At 58.0% G+C, this 22,988-nt stretch overlaps 1 protein-coding gene across 5 annotated transcripts in view; it reads left to right on the forward strand.

Moving 5' to 3' along the window:
- The first annotated feature begins 218 nt into the window (after positions 1 to 218).
- Positions 219 to 22,988, forward strand: part of MCF2L (MCF.2 cell line derived transforming sequence like) — a 108,555-nt gene continuing 85,785 nt past the window's right edge. For 2 of the 5 annotated variants that reach the window (XR_002225104.2, XM_020290510.2), the window contains exon 1: positions 220 to 414. Coding sequence is in view for 3 of the 5 variants with exons in the window: in XM_020290510.2 (XP_020146099.2) it covers positions 246 to 414 (169 nt within the window). In the remaining 2 variants the exon portion in view is untranslated. Of the gene's footprint in view, positions 415 to 3,971; positions 4,468 to 22,988 lie in introns of those variants that run through there. The other 3 variants (XM_020290517.2, XM_020290518.2, XM_020290519.2) reach the window with 3 other exon arrangements.

Genomic DNA, 22,988 nt, shown 5'->3' on the forward strand with positions numbered 1-22,988 from the left:
TTTTGCTTATACAATCCTTTGCTCTGTTTCCATATTCTAAAAGAAAGTTGCTTAACTGAACATTGATACAACAGAAATATGTTGGTGAAGAATGAATTTAATTTCAAACATCATACATCAATTTCAGAATAAATACTAACGGCTGTATCTAGTTATTTTGGTTTTGTTCAAAGAGATAATTCTTGAGTCCTTTTGCAGTGTGACCTCACCTTCCTCTTAAAATCTACTTTCTCTGTTGCAGCCTCATGTTTGACTGCTGGAGATTTATTCTGTGCAAGAAAACCAGAAGCAACAATCATGCTTCTTCACAACGGTCCAACGAGGCCAAAAAGGATGAAACGGATCATCAAATCGTCGTCTCTGATGTCATCAGGCTTGTTCAAGACACGCAAGAGGGGGCGGCCACGCCCGCAGGTAGGTGCCTGGTGCTGCGAGCCTTACTTGGTCCTGAAGGTGGCACCTACTGACCTTTGACCTTCGCCCTCCGGTCCGTGGCTGAGATCTTGGGGACCCATTGCGTGCGTGGCCCCAAGGCAGCGTGCTGGGGCGTGGGGTGCAACTGGGTTCACAGACCTATCCCCACCTGAGGTCTACGGTGAGACAACCTGTCTCAAGACGTCTGGGCCATTTATTTGGCTTCCCGTATTTAGATACGTATTTTAAAATGAGGTTGGTTCTGATTAGAGATCATGAGAGTGTTGCTTTGGGTTTTGAATAAAACATGGCACACCTGCAGGGGAAGTGTTTGTAGGTTTGGCTTCATTTTTTGAAAACAAAAGAGGTATTGTTTGGTTGTATTCACACAGTGAAACTTTCGCAGGTCCCCAAATCAGCACGGGGCCTGGGAGGACAGACTTAGGCTCACGGTAGTGAGAGTCCCTGCGCTTAAGCTCGTGGGGGTGAGTCCCTTCTCAGAGTGCAGCGGGCCCTCCCTCCCGGCTCTGCCTGTGCTTCCTGCCTGAAGGATGGGGCTGGGTCCTCAGTCTTAGCTTTGCCTGCATTTAATTATGTGTTGCCATTTTCCCCAAACTGACTCTAAAAGCGACATTTGTCTGGGGCACCGGGAAGGTGTGGCTTAACGCTGAGGGTGCTGGTCCGGGGCGGGACTGGGGTAACTGTCCCCCACCCTGTGTCTGGAGCCTTCCTTGGCCTTGGTCTGAGCTGCTGTTTGCGACCAGTGGCCCGGACCGCTGGGGCTCGTTGTGTGGAGGCCTTCCCGGCCGAAGTCCACCCCGTCCCAGTCTCTCCCCCGAGCCAAGGGCTGTGTCTGCGGGTGGGAACCGCCGTGGCCACGGCACCGGCTTCAGAACACGGCGTCCGTGCGTCTGCCCTGGCCGCTGCGTGTCTGCTGGCGGGTTCTGAGCCCCAACCTCTCATAGAGATCCTTGCGCTGGGAGACCCGGGCCAGCCCCTGGAGCCGGCTGCATGGGTGGGTGGGTGCGTGTCTGCGGGGACCGAACTTAGTTTATTTATTTATTTTTTTTTTTTCAAGACAGAGTCTCGCTTTGTTGCCCAGGCTAGAGTGAGTGCTGTAGCATCAGCCCAGCTCACAGCAACCTCAAACTCCTGGGCTCAAGCAATCCTCCTGCCTCAGCCTCCCGAGTAGCTGGGACTACAGGCATGCGCCACCATGCCCGGCTAATTTTTTCTATATGTATTAGTTGGCCAGTTAATTTCTTTCTATCTATAGTAGAGACGGGGGTCTCACTCTTGCTCAGGTTGGTTTGTAACTCCTGACCTCAAGCAATCCGCCCACCTCGGCCTCCCAGAGTGCTAGGATTACAGGCGTGAGCCACCGGCCCCGAGCTTAGTTTTGCAGGCGTAGGAACCTGGTTTCTGCTGGCGAGTGAGCCGCCGAAGTCTGCAGGGAGCCTCTCCGTGTCATGTGAATCTCCAGTGACCGGCTGTCCTCATTCCTACTCACTGCTTCCTGCGTGCCGGGCCTCACGCACACGCGTGGGAAACCCCATGAGGACGGGGACACTGCTTCCTGCGGGAGCGGGCGGGGTGGGCAGACGCCGCCCAGGGTAGGCGGTAGGGACGGAGCTGGGAGTGGGCGCGGACGCCTGGCCTCCATGGGCGCCTGCGCTGGGAGGTTGTCTCGCCTTTCCCTGCCCAGCCGGGCTGCACATTAACTGCCCGTCACTCTCGGGCCCTGGTCAGCGCCGGGGGCTTTCCCCACAGCCCCGGCGAGCTCCAAGCAGCAGGTGTGAGGACGGATGGGGTCGGCCTGCCGTGTACGTCTGAGACCCTCAGCGCTGGCCTGGCTGCTCTGGGTCGCTTGTGAACTAACCTCGGCTGGGTAACACGTCAGGATCCACCGCGCCCGGCTGTGGGGCAGAGGGCCTGGGCTCGAGTTCTGGCTCTGTCACTCTGTCCCTTGCTGTGCATGCCATCTGGGCACGTCCTGAGGGCGCTCTGCACCGAGGGTGGCCCTGCCAGCCGGCCAGCGCCACTCTGAGGGCCTCAGACGAGCCGCCGCTCAGTGGGTGCAGCTCTTAGGGATGTCGCCGCTGGTTTCTTCCCCCGACTGGTACAGCCTCTCTGGTCCGAGAGTCCTGGACACCCCGGGGTGACTTTGCTCACAAAGCCCTCTCAGGCAGCCTCACTCCCTCCCAGCCTGGACTCCAGCGGGTAGCAGGACAATCTGCCGAAAGGCTCTGAGCTGGGAAGTCCGTCCGGCCTCCCCCGTCTTGCTGGGACCTCGTGCGAGTGGAGTCGGCAGCGTTTGTCCTGCCCTGTCGGCTCCTGTCACTCAGCACGATTCCTCAGGGCGCCAAGTGTCAGGACGTCCTTCCCCCGCACGGCTGAGTCACCCCCGCTGCACACGCACCTCGAGCTTGGCTTATCCATCCGTCCATGGGGGACACGTGGGTCGTCCTTGTGAACCACGTGCTGTGAGCAGGGAGCGCAGACCCGCCCCGCCCCCACTGCCGGCTCTCCTGGAAGTCGGGCTTACAGGTTATAGGGGCTTAGAGATTCTTTGATTTGTAAGTGGTTAAAGACATGAAGCTTTGTCTAAAGACTTGCAATGTTCTGAGTAACTCATGACCTGTTGTGGGGTGGTTTGAGCTTTGCCTCAGTCTTTGCCTCAGTCCTGCCAACGAGTCACGGAGCACGTCTCCAAGGAGGGAGGGGTGTGACCCGGTGTCTGGCCTCCCTCTCCTGGCCAGCTACTCAGCTTCAGGGTATTTCTGGGGTCCCCTTAGCCAAGAGGAGGTCCCTTTAGTCAACTGGGGGGCTTAAGATTTTATTCTACCATGTTTCCCCGAAAATAAGACAGGGTCTTATATTTATTTTTCCTCAAGAAGACACCCTAGAGGGCTTATTTTCAGGGGATGTGCTATTTTCCCCTCAAAGCCTCAGTTTGCAGCACGCACAGGATAGCTGGGACCTGACGGGGGAGCCGACCTTGTTGGTGGGGCTGCCCGAACCTTTCCGGTCACCTCTGGGATAGTAGCTGTCACGATGGGGCGGATGAGAAGGGCTGCTCGTCTTCTTTCCTGCTCCTCGATGAAATGCATGGGTTGTGCAGATGCGCTGTGTAGCCACGCCCATCACCAGGTCTTATTTTCAGGGTCAAGCTTTTAAGGGGCTTCTATTGTGCACATGCTTAGAAATCCTGCTAGGGCTTATTTTATGGGTAGGTCTTGTTTTCGGGGAAACACGGTAGTTCACAGGTTCCTGCTGCGGTTCGCCCCTGCAGTTCCCCTGCAGTTCGGCGTGGCTCTGCTGCGTTCACAGGTGGCAGGAGGGGGCATCGCCGGAGCCGGCTCACTGTGGCCTCTGGGGCTCCCTCCTCCCAGGGCCTAGTGAGGCTGCCTCACGTGACTCATCTGGAGGTTGGCGGGGGCCCCAGGCGGGGCCGGAAGGTCCCAGCAGGTGCCAGCTGTAACAGAAGGGACAGAGCCTGGTCAGCCGTGTGACCCGCTGGGACCTGGAGGGAGGAGCCAGTCGCCCCAGGCACAGGCGGTGCCCAGGGAGCAGGCCTGAGAGTAGGATGAGGACTCACTCCTGGGCACAGCCCACGCTGCAGGAATGTGGAGTTCACGGTATTCTGTAGGCGAGAACGACACACGCACACGGGTGTGCACACGGTCACACACGTGCACACACAGTGCGTTTTACTGGGGTGAGTTTAGAGCTCGTCTGGCTCTCCGGACCCCGGTGCTCCGTCTGCCCTGTGGTGCTTTCTGTCGAAAGGCAGAGCCGGATCCAACAGGAGCTGGTGGCCGCCCCTCCCCGCGCAGGGTGGGCAGACCCCGAGTTCTGGTTCTGGCTCTGGCGGGTCAGGCCAGGAAGTGTCGACCCGGAACAATTTGCTCATCGTTTTCCGAATGCCTGTCATCTCGAAACAGGAGCCAGAGAGATGCTGCAGATGGACTTGTGACAAGGAGCAATGTCCTTGTTAAACAGAGGTGGGGCAGAGCCCCAGGCAGGTGGCCCCGCGGCCTGGCCAGCGTCCAGGTGAGCACGTGTAGCTTTAGAGTGTGGTCTGTGCACGCGCTTCCTTTTAGAACGCGCGGTCGGTCCCGATTGGATAATAGTGTTTTTAAAGATGCCAACGATTTTTCCCCAGTAAACCTCTGAGCATCCCACTGCTCAGGTGCCGGACAAAGCTTTGTGTATAAAAAGCACAAGTAAAATACCATCCTTGACCTGGGCTCGAGGTTCAAGGAGAGAGACGGGTACATAACATCTGCCGTGCCCGCCGGAGCCTCGGAGTTGCTGTTTTGTGGGTCAGAAGCCTTGGAAAGTGTGTGATTTTGTGGGGCCCTGGGAGGGGCCTGAGGGCAGGCTGTGGGTCTGGGGGTCGGAAAGGGCTCGAGGAAGAGGAGAGACCTGGCCCAGCCCGGAGAAAGGACGTGAGAGTCTCACCTACGGGTTTGCAGACGCAATTAGCTCGAGCTGAAAATGTATTTTGGGAAAAGCGAAATGGGAAGACAGGAAACCGGTGCTGGGAAGGAAATTGGCTTTCTGATGATCTGCAGGGTGTCTGGCGTGGAGCGTGGCCACCACGCTCCGTGGAGGAGGTCGGGGAGCTGTGGCTGTGAGCTGGGGCACAGAGTTGTATGTGCTGAGTGCTGACGACCAGCCCACGGAAGACGTTCTTTAGTACTTCGGTTGATTCTGGAATTCGGCAGCTTCTGGTTCTTGTGTAGTTCCCAAAGTGCGTGTGATTTTCTCTGGAGGTTCATTGCTTTTTCCTCGCGGGCCGTTGACTGTTGCAGAAAACTGCCCTGAGCACATGTCAACAGCAAGCTACATTGCAGAAAGGCAGGGCGCCTAGAGAAGTACTTTACTGTGTTAATCTTGTCTTTGCGGCTTTATGAGTCCTGAACGAGACATTCTCCAAAGGTGAACATGTTGTTTGTGGAAATGGCACTGGCAGCGTGGTTATAAATGATTAACTTCTCATTTTTAGCCTTCCCTGAGTTCTCAGCATCTTTTATCCTGGGCTGTGCATATCATCCGGGAAGCTGGCAGGCGTCCCTGGTTTATTTGAGCCAACCAACATGTTCAGTGCACACGGACTCACAGACACCTGGGGACGGGCTGGTGTGTTTCTAGTTAATATTGGAAGCACGGCCGGTGTTCTGCCCCTGCTTGTCGCTGCCAAGTGTGTGGGGACCTGTCACAGGCAGGTGGGACCGGGCTGGGGCAGGCACAGGGCTCTGCCCTCCAGGCCTCACTGGAGAAGGGGCATGGAAGGATTCCCCCCCCCCCCCGCTCTGACCCACGGCTCCTGGACGGACTGTTCTAATTGCCCGGACTGGTTTCTTTGTATTAAGAATTAAGACAGAGTCTCCCTGTGTCGCCCAGGCTACAGTGAGTGCCGTGGCGTCAGCCTAGCTCACAGCAACCTCAGACTCCTGGGCTCAAGCAATCCTTCTGCCTCAGCCTCCCCAGTACCTGGGACTACAGGCATGCGCGACCATGCCCGGCTAATTTTTTCTATATATTTTTAGTTGGCCAATTAATTTCTTTCTATTTTTAGTAGAGACAGGCTCTCACTCTTGCTCAGGCTGGTTTTGAACTGCTGACCTTGAGCGATCCTCCCGCCTCGGCCTCCTAGAGAGCTAGGATTAGCCTGGACTGTTTTTATGTTTCAATGAAAATGAATGTGGCACTCTGGGAGGCTGAGGCGGGTGGATCGCTCAAGGTCAGGAGTTCAAAACCAGCCTGAGTGAGACCCCATCTCTACTAAAAATAAAAAGAAACTAATTGACCAACTAAAAATATATATACAAAAAATTAGTCGCCGGCGGGTGCGGTGGCTCACGCCTGTAATCCTAGCTCTCTGGGAGGCCGAGGCGGGTGGATTGTTTGAGTTCAGGAGTTCAAAACCAGCTTGAGCAAGACCCTGTCTCTACTAAAAATAGAAAGAAATTAATTGACCAACTAAAAATATATATACAAAAAATTAGCCAGGCATGGTGGCGCATGCCTGTAGTCCCAGCTACTCAGGAGGCTGAGGCAGGAGGATTGCTTAAGCCCAGGAGTTTGAGGTTGCTGTGAGCTAGGCTGACGCCACGGCACTCACTCTAGCCTGGGCAACAGAGTGAGACTCTGTCTCCAAAAAAAAAAAAAAAAAAAAAAAAAAAAATGCTTAGGAGTGCTTTAAAAAATAGAAAGCATATAAACTATGCAAATTATGATTGCAATTGTTATCAAATGTGTTTTTCCCCCCATAGGATTGTATTAGTGGTCTTATTTTAGCTGGTTTAAAATTCTATCTCCATACTTAGCTAGACAGATTTTTCAGTTACCCGTTTGACAAAGTATCCACTCGTTTTCTTGTTACCATCTGTACCTTCTGAAATGCAATCTTGTCTTTATGAAATTAAGTAGACCATGAAATGTATCTGAGCTGCAAGGTCAGATTTCTCCATGCTTCGAAGGACCCCAAATCCAGTGTGGTTTCTCTTCCCTCAGGTATCTAGGCGGGGCTGAGTGATGCGTGTTTAATATTTATCTTGGCTTCTCTTCCTGGGGTAAAGAGACACACCTGCTTCGTGAAACGCAGTGTTTTCCTGCAGTGAAGCTTCTGCGATAAGTTCTCCCACCACTTCTTGAGCCGTCCTCGTCCCCTGTGCAGTCTGGACGTTTTCTGGGTGTGAAGGAGAAGGAGGGAATGGCAGTGCTCCCCCGGGAGTCCGCCTTGCGGAGGGCGTGTCAGACAGCCCGTGGTCCCCGCGCAGTGAGGAGCTCGGGACTTGCCCTCGGCCAGGAGGAGGAACCCGTTCCTGTTCTCTAGCGGGAAACACAGCGTTTTGTTTGTTGGCACAGACTGCAGAGGGACGCTGTACACCGGCAGGCAGTTGTGAGAGTGAGTCCGAGTGCCGCTGCCTCTTCCGGGGGTGTCTGATCAGCTGTCAGACACCCTTGGGGCACATGTGTCCCTCGCGCTGAGCTGGACTCGAGCTGTGGCTACACCCACAAGGCTCCAGTTTACAGCCGGTTGGAGAATAGAGCCCAGTGCCCGTGGGCAGTGAGAGGACAGGACAGGGTTTGGGGGGCCTCTGTGGCTCATGCAGACTGCCGGGCTGCTCTCCGTGTAGCCGGGAGCAGCGGGTCCCTGGGGACGGGGTTGCAGGGAGGACCCGCTGGGACGTCTGCGGTGGGCCGGACTCCGTAGGGGGAGCGGGCAAGGCGCCCCAGCCAGGCTGAGGGCCCAGTGCGGCGTGTAGTGGCTCCAGGCTCCGACTCTGTGACCAGGGGGGCAGTGGGTCCTGTATTGCCACCACGGTGTCCCCCTTAAATCCCTGCAGGAGAGGAGGAGGGGGAAAGAGATCACGAGCTAATGTTAATGTTGCTCACAGTAGAGAACCAGAAGGTCACCAAAATGGTGTGGGGGCATCTCAGGGGGTCACGTGAAGATTATAATATAAAGGCGACAAGTAGAGCCAAGGTATACCTGCCTAAATTCCAAAGGATGTGTAAGACAAAGACAGAGCAAATAAAATGAACAGCATATGGAACTACTCATGCACACACAGGTGCACACGACACACATTTACCTGGCAGAGCCGAAGATAGATGTATTGGTCACATTACATGCACACAACTTAACTCACCTGTTAATAGAAAACTTTCAGACTGGCTCATGAGGAAAACTCCAACTACACACTCCATACAAGAGACACGCTGGACAAACACACAAGGAGGAACACAGGCTGCAACTTTGGTACCTGCCAACACAGCCTCCAGGGACACCCTGGGAGAGGAAGAAACCTCACAGTGTCTGAAATTCACAGCGAGGGCACGAAAGCTGTTTGAGCACCAGTAGCACAGCGATAACTCTAACAAATCAGAAACTACAGGATTTGTATGGAAATCATAATCGGGAACAAAATGCTTATCTCCTAGTCCAAGATAGAGCAGGTGGACAAAGCAATCCGTGAAGACAGAGCCCTGAGCCAAGTTCTGTAGCTATCCATCAACCTCCAACACTGGCACAAAATAAACCTTTCAAATACACATGCGACAGTCCAGAAAACTGGCCGTATTTCAGACCCCAGAGATACCCTCAAATTCCTGAGGATAGAAAGAATACGATAGCACTGTCCCTAGGCACTCACGAAACTATCAACTTCTGTATCGGTAGGTCCAGGTTTGCATTTTGGGCCCAGAAATGCTGGCGTGTTCTTCCCAGGCACGGTCAGGAAGCGAGTGATGGGTGGGTTTAATGACATGGTTAGGAAGTGAGAAGCTTCTTAGCATGATTTTAAAACACACACACACACACACACACACACACAGACATACACATAGACACACACAGACATAGACACAGACACACATAGACACATACACAGACACACACACATATACACATGCAGGCACACAGAGACACACACAGAGACACAAGACACACACATAGACACATATACACATACACACACACGCACGCACACACACACACACACACACACACACACACACACACACACGAGGTATGTGATTTATTTACCAGGAGCAGAAAACTCCTGGACGTCTTGTCAAGGTTGTTCACCTCAAACTGGCAGAGTGTTTTCCCTAATCTGGAAATAATCTGAAGTGCCTCACAGCATGCCCAAAACATTTATAATTCATTACGTTAGGGCCCGGCACGGTGGCTCACGCTTGTCATCCTAGCACTCAGGGAGGCCAAGGCAGGAGGATCGCTTGAGCTCAGGAATTCAAGACCAGCCAGAGCAAGAGCGAGACCCCATCCCTACTAAGAATAGCAAGAAATCAGCTGGACAACTAAAAAACATATAGAAAAAATTAGCCGGGCATGGTGGTGCATGCCTGTAGTCCCAGCTACTCGGGAGGCTGAGGCAGAAGGATCGATTGAGCCCAGGAGTTTGAGGTTGCTTTGAGCTAGGCTGACGCCACGGCACTCACTCTAGCCTGGGCAACAGAGTGAGACTCTGTCTCAAAAACAAAAACAAAGATGTGGGACACCAAGGACATGGAGGGTGGCGGGGCCAGCCCTGGCTCTGAGCAGCTGCCCCAGGCGCTTCACACGCTGAGGGCAGGAGGGGCCGTGGACGTTCAAACCCCACAAACACAAGCAGCTGCTTAAGGAAGAAAACCCATTCACGTGGAAGACAGAGAAACATCGCCTTTGGGTGTCAGTTTCCAGATGCAACTGATGGTTCAACTGACGCCACTTCACGGCACAAATGACGAATTTCATTTCGCAGAGGACAGAAAGGTCACGTCATGTCCTCGGGGTTCGACGGCCACACCCTGAGACCCAGGTGGGGGAGGGGAGGGAAAGAGCCACCCTGGGCCTGGAGCGGTTGCCAGTGGGGCGTCTGGGCCAGGGCTTTGGGTTACGCGGTGTGGGGTGTCCACAGCGGCCTGCACTCTGCCCCCTCCGGGCCAGGACTGCACCGCAGCGCTGCGACCCACAGCTGCCTCCAGACACCAGTGCCCCGGGCGTCAAGGCCGCCCCTGGTCATGACCCCTGGTCTCCAGTGAGAAATGAGGTCCAGCCACAGATTCCCTGTCCAGGGGTGTCTCGTGTTGCCAGATTGGCAGACCCCACACCGGCCTGACCGTCAGTCACCCAAGACCCACTGACACCAGCTGATCCAGTTAAAGGACAGGAATCAGGTCGTGGGCAGCAGAGAGAGGCCCCTCCGGATATCAGCCGGGCAGGTGGAGGCAGGTCCTCCAGCTGGGCGGTCTCGATCACACCACCTCCTCAGCGCAGCTCACCTGTTCAGTAGAACACAGAGGCCGTCTTTATCCTCACCTGTCCCTGGGCAACTTCAAGGTGCGCCAGGTTCCTTAAGCAGGGATTTCATTTCTCACTGTTTTCATAATAAAATGTTTTAGGACTTTAAAAATATCTGGACACTTTCTTGGCTGGGCATGGTGGCTCACACCTGTAATCCTAATACTCTAGGAGGCCGAGGCAGGAGGATCGCTCGAGGTCAGGAGTTTGAGGTTGCTGTGAGCTAGGCTGACGCCACGGCACTCACTCTAGCCTGGGCAACAGAGGGAGACTCTGTCTCAGATAAAAAAAAAAAAAAAAAAGTGTACATATATATATGGACACTTTCCCATGTAAATATTGAAGTTATTATGTGTTTCATGATAAATAATTTGTGATTAGTTTATTGTGACAGCACCAAGAAACACTAGCAATTATAGCCCATTTGCCTGTTTCATCTGCCCGGGGTCAGGGATGTCTTTTGTGACCATGTCCCCAATGCCGGCTGCGGGGACAGGCCCAGGATTTGAACTGCACTGAACGCAGATTTCTGCCGGTGCCAGGTGGCCAGATGGCTTTCTGGGCAGGCACTGCCCGCGGTCAGCTGGGGGTGGAGGTGCCCTGAGGTCCCGCTGGCGGCCTGCCCACCGCGGCCAGGTCACCACCCATGCACTGTGTGGGCCTCTCTGGGTGGGGCTCAGGCCTGCATCAAAATAGATTTGTTTTGACTTTGAAACCTTGTGTGCCAATGTCTGAATATGAACCTTTTCTTACATATGCATGCACATTCAGAGAAGTTCTTGCAGTGGGAATACACTGTTTTGCAGCCGAACTTCTGTGTCGTTTTATGTGTATTGCTGTAAACATGAATATAGCTATAAAGTGGTGCAATGTGGTAACTGCGCACAGATTTGTGCATTTGTGCTGAGGATCAGCGCTTCAGGTCCTGAGCGCTCACGCAGTCCAGACTTCATCACGGTTTCCCTGTGTGTTTAGCCATTCACACAGACCCCGCATTCGGTGACACGTGACTTAGAAGACAGCGGACACCTTCCTCTGCTGCTGGGGTCGCGATCTGTGGGCCCGGCCCCCTCCTTGGACGAGGGCCCCTACGGGGAGCCGCAGCACGGGCCCAGCCCCCACGTGGACTGCGCGTGTTGTCGCCGGAGACCCCCGGCACCACGGCAGGGTGCGTGTTTCTTTCTCGCTGGCAGGGCGCCGTCTCGGGCATGACGGAAAGACGTGACCTGCAGATATGCGGCTCCGTCTGCAGTGACACTCTGGAACGCGGCGCCGGCCCCCACGGAGGGAGGACGCGACCTGCCACTCTGCACTCCACGTCCATGCGCCCCCGGAGGACAGCCCCGTGCGCCTCGGTTCCTAGGGCCCGCGTGGCTGCACAGCCGGGCTTGGGAGGGCCGGCGCGCTGCGGCCCCGCCTGGACACCGCCTGGCCCCGCGGGTGCGGGCGCGCTGCTCTGGGCCACGCGGTGCTGCAGGGCAGGCAGCGGCGCGGCTGCTCCGGGGCCGTCACCGCGCACGGCCGCTAGGGGGCGGGCTCGCCCCGCCGCCTCCTCCTCCCGCCCCGCCCCGCCGCCTCCTCCCGCCCCGCCTCGCCCCGCCTCGCCTCGCCGCCTCCTCCCGCCCCGCCGCCTCCTCCCGCCCCGCCGGCCCGGCCGCCGCCGCCTCCTCCTCCCGCCCCGCCCCGCCGCCTCCTCCCGCCCCGCCCCGCCTCGCCTCGCCGCCTCCTCCCGCCCCGCCGCCTCCTCCTCCCGCCCCGCCGCCTCCTCCTCCCTCCCGCCCCGCCGGCCCCGCCGCCTCCTCCTCCTCCCGCCCCGCCGGCCCCGCCGCCTCCTCCTCCTCCCGCCCCGCCGGCCCCGCCGCCTCCTCCTCCTCCCGCCCCGCCGCCTCCTCCTCCCGCCCCGCCGCCTCCTCCTCCCTCCCGCCCCGCCGGCCCCGCCGCCTCCTCCTCCTCCCGCCCCGCCGCCGCCGCCTCCTCCTCCTCCTCCCGCCCCGCCGGCCCCGCCGCCTCCTCCTCCCGCCCCGCCGGCCCCGCCGCCGCCTCCTCCCGCCCCGCCGCCGCCTCCTCCTCCCGCCCCGCCGCCGCCTCCTCCCGCCCCGCCAGCCCCGCCGCCGCCGCCTCCTCCTCCCGCCCCGCCGGCCCCGCCGCCGCCGCCGCCTCCTCCCGCCCCGCCGCCGCCTCCTCCTCCCGCCCCGCCGCCGCCTCCTCCTCCCGCCCCGCCCCGCCGCCTCCTCCCGCCCCGCCGCCGCCTCCTCCCGCCCCGCCGCCGCCTCCTCCTCCCGCCCCGCCGGCCCCGCCGCCGCCGCCTCCTCCTCCCGCCCCGCCGGCCCCGCCGCCGCCGCCTCCTCCTCCCGCCCCGCCGCCTCCTCCTCCCGCCCCGCCGGCCCCGCCGCCGCCGCCTCCTCCTCCTCCCGCCCCGCCGGCCCCGCCGCCTCCTCCTCCCGCCCCGCCGGCCCCGCCGCCTCCTCCTCCCGCCCCGCCGGCCCCGCCGCCTCCTCCTCCCGCCCCGCCGGCCCCGCCGCCTCCTCCTCCCGCCCCGCCGCCCCCCTGTCGCTCCCCAGTGGGCGCGGGTCCGGGGCCCTCGGCGCCCGCGCGGCACAGGCAGCGGACGCGGGGCGTCCTCGGGGAGGTTGTGCAGAAACTGGATCCAGCCGGCTGGCGCGGGCCCCCTGCTGCTCCCGCGTGCGCTCCCCGCGCAGCCCGGCAGGGGGCGGGGCGGCCACGCATGGCGCCTGCGCGCGCGGGGCTTAGGGGGACCGTCTGCGCGGGGAGGGGCGTCTGCGGGGGGCTATGGGGGGGCCTGCGGGGGGGGGCGGGGTGCGGTCGGGCAGGAGGACCCGTGGTAGGAGGCCCTACCGGTCACTTCCAGTTCCGCCCCCGGGGAGGACGCCCACAGGGCCCCCGGTGGCCTGCGGTCCCGCGGACACTGCAGGGTGCACGCTGGGGAAGTGTGCACGGGCCGCTGGGGGGGAGCACGTGATGGGGGAGGGGCCGTGTCACCCAGGGCTGCAGCGTGGCCACTGGGAACCGAGTGGGGGACACCGCGGGGCCCCTCACAGCGTCCCCGTCCAGGGCAGAGCCTGGGGGCCGAGAGCGTGGTGGTGCGGAGGGTCTTTGCTACCTCAGGAGCAGTGTTGTTGAGAAACGCCCCAACGGTTTTTCGGGGTCCCGCAGTTGGGTGCTCCCCTGGTTTGCTCCATTTCTGTCCCCAGAGCTGGTGGCTGGTGGACGGGAACGCTTCGCTCCACCTGCCTCTGCATCAGTGGATGCCCTGAGCCCACCCTGGCTTTTCTGCCCAGCACCCGCCCCAGCTCCGGGTCCCCTCCCGTCCCCTCTCTGTCCCCCCCATCCCCACACTGGGCCTCCCCCCTCCCCTCCCCTCCCATCCCCTCCCATCCCCACACTGGGCCTCCCCCCCCATCCCCACACTGGGCCTCCCCGCTCCCCTCCCATCCCATCCTCTCCCATCCCCACACTGGGCCTCCCCCCCCATCCCCACACTGGGCCTCCCCGCTCCCCTCCCATCCCATCCCCTCCCATCCCCACACTGGGCCTCCCCCCCCATCCCCACACTGGGCCTCCCCGCTCCCCTCCCATCTCCACACTGGGCCTCCCCCCTCCCATCCCTGCACTGGACCTCCCCCCTCCTCTCCCATTCCCACACTGGGCCTCCCCCCCTCCCCTCCCATCCCCGCACTGGGCCTCCCCCCTCCCCTCCCATCCCATCCTCTCCCATCCCCACACTGGGCCTCCCCCCCCATCCCCACACTGGGCCTCCCCGCTCCCCTCCCATCCCATCCCCTCCCATCCCCACACTGGGCCTCCCCCCCCATCCCCACACTGGGCCTCCCCGCTCCCCTCCCATCTCCACATTGGGCCTCCCCCCTGCCATCCCTGCACTGGACCTCCCCCCTCCTCTCCCATTCCCACACTGGGCCTCCCCCCCTCCCCTCCCATCCCCGCACTGGGCCTCCCCCCTCCCCTCCCATCCCATCCTCTCCCATCCCCACACTGGGCCTCCCTGCTCCCCTCCCATCTCCACACTGGGCCTCCCCCCTCCCATCCCTGCACTGGACCTCCCCCCTCCTCTCCCATTCCCCTCCCATCCCCACACTGTGCCTCCCCTTCCCATCCCTGCACTGGACTTCCCCCCTCCCCTCCCATCCCCACACTGGGCCTCGCCCCCTCCAGTCCCATCCCTGCACTGGGCCTCCTCCCCCCATCCCTGCACTGGGCCTCCCCTCAGCCCACACCCCGCCTAGACCGGGCCTTGCCATCCTCTGGGATGTTTGTACAGTCCAGGGAAAAGACGGCTTGACTTGTGCCTAATGGCAGCGTGTGGATTTCTGCAGAGAGCGAGTTCCGAGCTTCCGTGAGGACACGGTCGACACGGCCACACCAGGGTGCAAGGGAGCTCCCTTTGCACAGACAGCAAGGGCCGCGTGGGGCTTCGCTGGGGGCTGACCCCCCTTCAGAGCTCAGCAAACGTGTCTTCACAACTAGCAGTGCTGGCTTCCCTCAGGGTCAGGCCGTGGATTATTTCCACCTATAAACGTGCTTTTTTTTTTTTGAGACAGAGTCTCACTTTGGTGCCCAGGCTATGGTGAGTGCCGTGGCGTCAGCCTTGCTCACAGCAACCTCAAACTCCTGGGCTCAAGTAATCCTCCTGCCTCGGCCTCCCGAGTAGCTGGGACTACAGGCATGCGCCACCATGCCCGGCTAATTTTTTCTATATATATTAGTTGTCCAATTAATTTCTATTTATAGTAGAGACAGGGTCTCGCTCTTGCTCAGGCTGGTTTCGAACTCCTGACCTCGAGCAATCTGCCCTCCTAGGCCTCCCAGAGAGCTAGGATTACAGGCGTGAGCCACCGCGCCCTGCCTGAAATCTGTTTTAAAAGCTTCGTCAGCTTTTCTTTCAATATGTCAAAATTTATGTGCGGGGTTTTGTTTTGCTACCACGCCAAACTCTTCTAACTAAAACTATTCAAGATCCTCATGTATATGTAATCCTTCTATCTATCTATCTATCTATCTATCTATCTATCTATCTATCTATCTATCTCCCTAAAGACAATGTTCTGTCCTTTCTGATAAAAACTACAGTAATTTTAATCTCAAAATCAACAAAATATATGTAGCTGTGACCCACATAAGCACAGTCACTAGCCGGGTGCCCTGTGGGCCAACACATTGCTTTATTTAGTTGTGGAACCCATGTTCACATACGTGCTTTGCTACAGCAAAGGACACGTGAAAACACGCAGAAGTGGAGGCGAGACAGGCAACTGCCAGTTTATCCAGCACAGCGGGAGTCGGGGCTGTGCCCACCCCCAAGCTGTGCTGCCCATGGGGTGGAGGTTTCCTATTGTCTTTGTTTCCTTTTAGGTGATGAAACTGATGTATGTGTTGTCTTAGGAACTCTTTTTTTTTTTTTTTTTTTTTTTTTTTTGAGACAGAGTCTCACTCTGTTGCCCAGGCTAGAGTGAGTGCTGTGGCGTCAGCCTAGCTCACAGCAACCTCAAACTCCTGAGCTCAAGCAATCCTGCTGCCTCAGTCTCCCGAGTAGCTGGGACTACAGGCATGCACCACCAGGCCTGGCTAATTTTTTCTGTATATTTTTAGTTGGCCGATTAATTTCTTTCTGTTTTTAGTAGAGATGGGGTCTCGCTCTTGCTCAGGCTGTTTTGAACTCTAGAGCTTGAGTGATCCTCCTGCCTCGGCCTCCCAGAGTGTTAGGATTTCAGGCGTGAGTCAGCGCGCCCGGCCAGGAATGTTTTTTGAATAAATTCAACTAGAGAACCGGGCGAGGTGTGTATTTAGGGTCGTTTGGGAAGAGCCGCAGAGAGGATGCCCGTGCTGTGGCTGAGCCTGAGGAAGTAAGCAGGGAGGACTGCTTGCAGGAAGCTGGCCAGACATCCTTCCCGCGGTCCACCAGAGGCACACAGGGCCCGGCGTGCGTGGGAGGCGCATGCAGGAAGGCTCTGAGAGGAGGCGAGAGGGAGGCAGCCTGGCGGGTGGTGGTGGCCAGCTCCCCGGGTTTCTTTCTGTCTGCAGACTTGGAGCTTGTCTGGTCGTTTGTGCTGCTCTGACAAAAATGCCACAGACTGGGTCGTTTCTACAGAACAAGATGCTTTTTTTCACAGTTCTGGAGGCCGGGAGGTCCAAGGGTCGGGTGGGGTGGTGTCGCCTGGCGGGCCCTTCCTGCTGCGTCCTGCGTCCCTCGTCCCACGGGGTGGGAGGCGGGAAGAGGGGCCCAGGCTGCAGGAAGCCGCCTTGGGAGGGCTGGGTTCTCACCTTGATGGAGGTGCCCTGTGGCCTAATCGCGTATCAAAGGCCCCGCCTGTCAACGCTGTCTCGCCGTCCATTGGCTTTCAACACAGGGATTTTGGAGGGGACACACTCAAACACAGCTTTCTGCCCCCGTCCCCCAAAATGCATGTCCGTCTCACCTACAGAACACAGTCGTTCCATCCCAGCGGCCCCAAGTCTCAGCTCATCCAGCGTCAACTCAAAAGCACGAAGTCCAGGGTCAGCCGTGGGCCGGGTCCACCCCGAGGCGAGTCCCTGCTCTCCAGCCCGGAGCCTGTGAGATCAGCACGTTTCGAGGGTCTAGAATCCGGTGTGGGCAGGCGTAGGAAGGACGTTCCTGTTCCCAAGGGGAGACTCTCCAGAGCACCGTGCTGAGCGATAAACGACAATCCGAGGTGGTCACTCGGCGTGCTGTTCTGTTTCTGTAACACGCTTGCGATGGCCAAGTCTGGCCCCGAGAGCAGCAGGGCGCCGGGCGGAGGGTGGGGGAGGGTGCGTGGGTGCAGCAGGGCACGGCGGGGTTTGCCGTCTCCAGGTCAGTGCCCGGCTGAGGTGTCTGCTGTACTTGGCACGGCGGCACAGAGCCCCTCTCAATTCCTTCTCTCAGCCGCATGGGAGTCCACAGTTACCAAAAAGATAAAAATTGACCCACAGCCCTGTGCTCTCTGCTGACAAACACACACAGATGCACTGCAGTAGAAATGTCAACAGAAAAGAAGCCAAATTCTGTAATTTTAAAGAGATTTAGGCCAGGTGCAGGGGCTCACGCCTGTAATCCTAGCACTCTGGGAGGCCAAGGCAGGCGGATCACTCAAGGTCAAGAGTTCAAAACCAGCCTGACCAAGAGTGAGACCCCGTCTCTACTAAAAATAGAAAGAAATTAATTGGCCAACTAAAAAATATATAGAGAGAAAAAAATTAGCCAGGCATGGTGGTGCATGCCTGTAGTCCCAGCTACTTGGGAGGCTGAGGCAGGAGGATCGCTTGAGCCCAGGAGTTTGAGGTTGCTGTGAGCTAGGCTGACACCATGGCACTCTAGCCTGGGCACCAAAGTTAGACTCTGTCTCAAAAAAAAAATTTGGGGGGGGGTCTTATAATAGCTTAAAGAAGATTTGTCTAAAGGATTGCAATGTTAGACTCTGTCTCAAAAATAAATAAATAAAAATAAAAAAATAAAGAGATTTACTCTGAGCCAAATTTGAGCACCATGACCCGGAGCCACGCCCAAGAAGCCTTGAGCAGTGGACTCCCTGTGGCTGGGTTGCAGTTTGGTTTCATGCATTTCAGGGAGACAGGGGTTACGGGTAAAGTCATAAATCAATACGTGGGAGGCATACATTGGTTTGGCCTGAAAAGGTGGGCCATCTCAAAGGAAGGGGGCTTACAGGTTATAAGTGAGTTTAAAAATTCTTTGGCTTGGCCGGGTGTGGTGGCTCACGCCTGCAATCCTGGTACTCTGGGAGGCTGAGGCGGGTGGATCACTCAAGGTCAGGAGTTCAAAACCAGCCTGAGCAAGAGCGAGACCCCGTCTCTACTATAAATAGAAAGAAATTAATTGGTTAACTAATATATATAGAAAAAATTAGCCACGCATGGTAGTGCATGCCTGTAGTCCCAGCTACTTGGCGGGAGGCTGAGGCAGGATTGCTTGAGCCCAGGAGTTTGAGGTTGCTGTGAGCTAGGCTGACGCCACTGCACTCTAGCCTGGGCAACAGAGTGAGACTCTGTCTCAAAAAAAAAATCTGGGGGGGGGTCTTATAATTGCTTAAAGAAGCTTTGTCTAAAGGATTGCAATGTTTTAACGTAAGAAGCTGTTTATCAGAGACAAGCTACTGGATATAGACTTGTGTAAATCGAGGACCTGCAGGTGTGTCTTGCACACCCTTAGGCCTGTTAATGGGTTACTAAGGATGTCCTCAAGAAGGGAGCAGGGCATGATGAGGCCTGTCTGACCTCCCTCCTCCCGGCAGGCAGTTTAGTTTTGGGATATTCCCCTGGCCAAGAGGGGGTCCATTCAGTCAGCCAGTGGGGGGGGGTGCTTAAGATTGTACTTCAGTCCAGAGAAGCGTCTGCCAACACGGACAACCTTGCTTGAAGTGGGAAGAGCAGGGGAGAAAGGCTTCCCTTTTAGATAACTACGACCTTGACTGACTTAAAACGAGTATTTGCTACAGATTTGTCGGCCCAGATCTAAAAATGTAAATAGGTGTCAAGGCAGGTTAACTACACTTCAGCGACCTTGAGCCTTTGAAAATATCGCCTCAGAGTTAAGGCTTGAACAAATAACATTTCTAAGATTAAACCCGTTGTGTTTAATTACTCAGAGCCAGCGAAGGGAGGCGTGAGGTGATGGGGAGGCCGGGGTGCCCGGGGGGGCCCCCAGCTGCCCTCGGACGTCGTCCAGGCGCAGAACCGCACGTGGCCTGGGCCGCTCCTCGCCAGGCAGCACCAGCGCCGGTCTGTGGATCACGTCTGACCTGGAAATCCGCAGGTGCCACGCCTCTGTTTTCTGGGGGCCCAGAAGTGATTGTGAACTTAATGCATCAAGCGTCCTGCAACCACATCTCCCCAAAAGCAGAAAGGGGGGAATCTCCTCCATTTTCCCCTGAAATGCTCAGATCTCCGACACGCCAGCACACGCCAGCCTCCCGACCCCCTTAGCCAAACGGAAACCCAGGCTGGCTTTTAGAATCCAAACAGCTTTGCCTTCCTTCTCCTTACCATGTATCCGTAGTTCTTGGATCGTTTGAGATATATTTGGCTGGGAGGACCTGAAAATAAGTGATGACTATCAAACTTAAATGGGTTACTACTGGTACATTTGTAAACGGAGTATCAACACTAGCCCCCCGACCGAGAACTGGCCTGCTTTCCGGCACTCGCTGTTTTGGACTGGGAACAGAAGCTCCCTGAGAAGGAATTTAGAGATAAAGGGAAGCTTTACCCCAGCAAACAGCTTGCAAACCGGGAGGCGCGGGCTCCGGCGGGGACGCGGGCGGGTGTGGACGAGGAGAGGGTTTTTCTCTGCGGAGGGTGCCCGCCCTGCCCCCTCTGGTCCCCCGTTGCAAAGGAGGGGTCACACTGGCCGAGCTCCGGAGGGTCAACACAGGTCACAGTTTCCTGGTCGATGCAGACGGCTGAACGGGATCAGACAGCGTGAAAGTCCCAACGTCAGGAGAGCCAGGGTGTTTCCGGGCGTTTCCGGAACACCGAGTCCGGGCGTGACCTGGGGTCAGCAGGCGGCCGCTTGGCCCTGTCTTGAACTGAGGCCCAGGAATCCGCTGGGGACCCGCCGTGGACTCCATGGGGTTCGCAGACTGAAGTCACAGGCGGGAGGGAAACAGCAGTTTGCGTCAGAACTGCGGCACCCCGGCGGAGCCGGCGGTCGGGTTTTGTCGTCCCGTTGGTGTGCACTGGCAGCGGCTTCCTCCCAGGGGACACGGGGTGCCCGAGGGATCAGCGACGAGGGTGACAGCCAGTGCCCGCCCGGCTTAGGAGCCACAGCTGACACTGGGCTCAGTGCCAGACGGGCCCTGGGGTGCCGTCCCCTGGGGGCACCCCGTCCCCTGCTGCTGGGGGCCCGGCCCTGGAGAGGGATCATCTCTGTCTCCCCAAAACGAAAGTCACACTGCGCCCTGCTCCGCTCGGAGCCCTGCTTTGGAATTGGTATTCGGCATGATGTCTTTGGCAAACCGGGGGATACCGACACGCTTCCAGGACTGACTTTCTGCGGGACACGTGGTCATCCAGGCTGAGTGGACGTGCTGCGTCTGCACTTGTCTCCACAAACGAGCCACAGATGCACACGGAGCCACCAACCCGAGGCGGGTGGTGGGAGCAGCAAGGAAGAGGGCCCGGGCCGTGCAGGGCGGAAGACAGGGCCGACAGGCCCTGCAGACGTGCCCGCTGGGGCCGGCGTCCTGGGAGGGCCTGGGCTCGCCTTCCGTGCACCCGTGCGTGTGAGCGAGGCCCTTCCTGCCCAGGCGGGGATCGGTGGGCGGCATCCGTGTCTGTCCTCAGCCCTGCTGTCCCCAACGCCTGCTCCATGATGGGCTCCGTGTGCGGCCGTAACCGGACACCACAGGCTGGTAACTTCATACACACGTACTGGGCACACGGGTCTGGAATCAAGATGGGTCTGGAGTCCAAGGCTGAGGGCCCGCAGCTGGCGAGGGCCCTCCCGCCGCGTCACCCCGAGTGACGGCGTCGCACGCCCAGACATCGGGAGAGAGGGCAGAGCTGGCTTCACCGCGGACTCACGCCCGCGACGACACAGTCCACGCGTGAGAGCAGAGGTCTCGGCATGCCCTCGCCCACCCCCGCGGCCCCGTGGCCCCGCCTCCCGGCACCCCAGAGTTGGGGTGAAGTGGCCGACAGGTCACACAGGCCCCTGGTCACCCGGCTGCTCCACCGCGACGTGGGCTGTGGGGCGGGCGGGGTAGTTCTCCAGGGGTGGGTGGCCGCGGTCTGCAGGGCGGCGTGGAGGTTTGGCGTCTGTGGCTGCGTCGGTTTCCTGCAGACAGTGGTAGGACGCCGGGAGTTCCTCACCTGCGGTTTGGAGGCGGGAAGCCCTGGAACTGGGGTGCCGGCCGGCCGGGCTGGCTGCTCCTGCAGGCTCCAGGGCCACTCATCTGTCCTCCCTCCCGGGATCAGGGCCGGCCTGCCGCCCCCCAGCTGTGTGCAGATGGTGGTCTGAGACCCGCGGGCGGCGTAACCGGCCGGGTGGAGGAGAGAATTGGGTTAGCTGAGAATTGGGCCGTGTGCCTGCGGGGGGGTGTCCCCTCGGCAGGCAGGTCCCGGGAGGGGCAGCCTGCTGGGGCAGCACCAGTGCACGTCACAGCCCGCCACGGATCGCACCTGCCCCCAGTTCTGCTGAGACTCTGCCGAGTGGCCGCGTTTCGCTGGGTGTGGACGTGGCTCAGGCCGTGGGAGCAGCTCTGGCCTCCATCCACACAAACGAGCTTGTGCCAACGTGAGTTCTACTTTTTTTTTAGCCAAACAAGCCCTTCTTAACAGCACTGGGGCTGCCCCGCAGGGGTAGTGTGAGCCCAGCCCAGTCCCTCTGCGGCAGGAACCCCAGGAAAACTACAGAACCCTGAGGCTCCGTGTGTTTGCGTGGTGTGGATGCGTGTTGCGTGTATCTGCACATATAAAAATCACGTACGTATTTGCGAAACTTTAAAACAGCCGTGCCATTTGGTCTGTAATGCTACCGTGTTTCCCTGAAAGTAAGACCTACCCATAAAATACGCCCCAGCAGGATTTCTAAGCATTTGTGCAATAGAAGACCTACCCACCCCGAAAATAAGACCTAGTGATGGGCGTGGCTACGCAGCGCATCTGCACAACCCAAGCTGTTCGTCGAGGAGTGGTAAAGAAGACCAGCAGCCCTTCTCATCTGCCCCATCATGCCAGAGGTGACCGGAAAGGTGCAGGCAGCCCCACCAACAAGGTCGGCTCCCCCTGTCAGGTCCCGGCCATCCTGTGCGTGCTGCAAGCTGAGGCTTTGAGGGGACAACAACACATCCCCTGAAAATAAGCCCGAGGGTGTCTTCTTCAGGAAAAATAAATATAAGACCCTGTCTTATTTTCGGGGAAACACGGTACTAGGAATTTAACCTAGAGAAACCGTCAGGCGTGAGAAGGAGTTGGGCCCGCATGTTTCTTTGCCACACTCATTATTTATGACAATCAGGAACCACCAAGAAAATCCAATTAAACTCTGAAACATCCTAGGAAACATTCCATTCACTCGCCATCAAAAGGCACGTGGAAGAGCAGCAGTGTGGAAGAAGGTCTGTGTGCAAACCCGTCACAGACAACCCGTGAGAGAGGACTCCCTCTAGCTGATGCTGTCAGAGCTCATTTCATTTTTATTTTCCATATTTTCTAAAGTGAATACAGTGATTTTGTAGTCATACAAAAATACACATTAAGTCACCTTTTTATGCATCAAAGTGCAACAGTCATTTGCGTATGAGAACTTCAAGGTGATATAACCCAAGATCTTAGCATCCAGAGGGCATCTCTAACCAACTATCCACATGCACTGACTCTACACGAGTAGTCTAAGTTAACACAGATTCCTCGCTGGGCAAAGCCATAAAGATGACAAGAGTCCAGCAGTCCCTCGTCCTTCTCCCTTCCCCCACCTCACAGGTGCTCCCCACTCAGTCCTCCACGGCTATGGGCTCCGCCTGCCTGTCAGAGCCCGTTGCTGGGATACAGGGACTCGTGTATCTGGGACTTGCTCACTCCTGTCGCGTGGCTCCCCAGGGAGTCCCGCCAGCAGCTGCAGGTGCCTGTGAGCTCACCAGCACCATCGCTGAGGTTGTCACCCTGCACGGGCATGGTGGCCGTCCCAGCGGGAGCATGAGCCCCTTGGGGGCAGGAACCACCAGCCTGGATGTCTAGGAATCATGGGTGCAGTCCCAGATTTCCCAGG

This window comes from Microcebus murinus, chromosome 13 (assembly GCF_040939455.1).
Source record: "Microcebus murinus isolate Inina chromosome 13, M.murinus_Inina_mat1.0, whole genome shotgun sequence".
Classification (NCBI taxonomy): Eukaryota; Metazoa; Chordata; class Mammalia; order Primates; family Cheirogaleidae; genus Microcebus; species Microcebus murinus.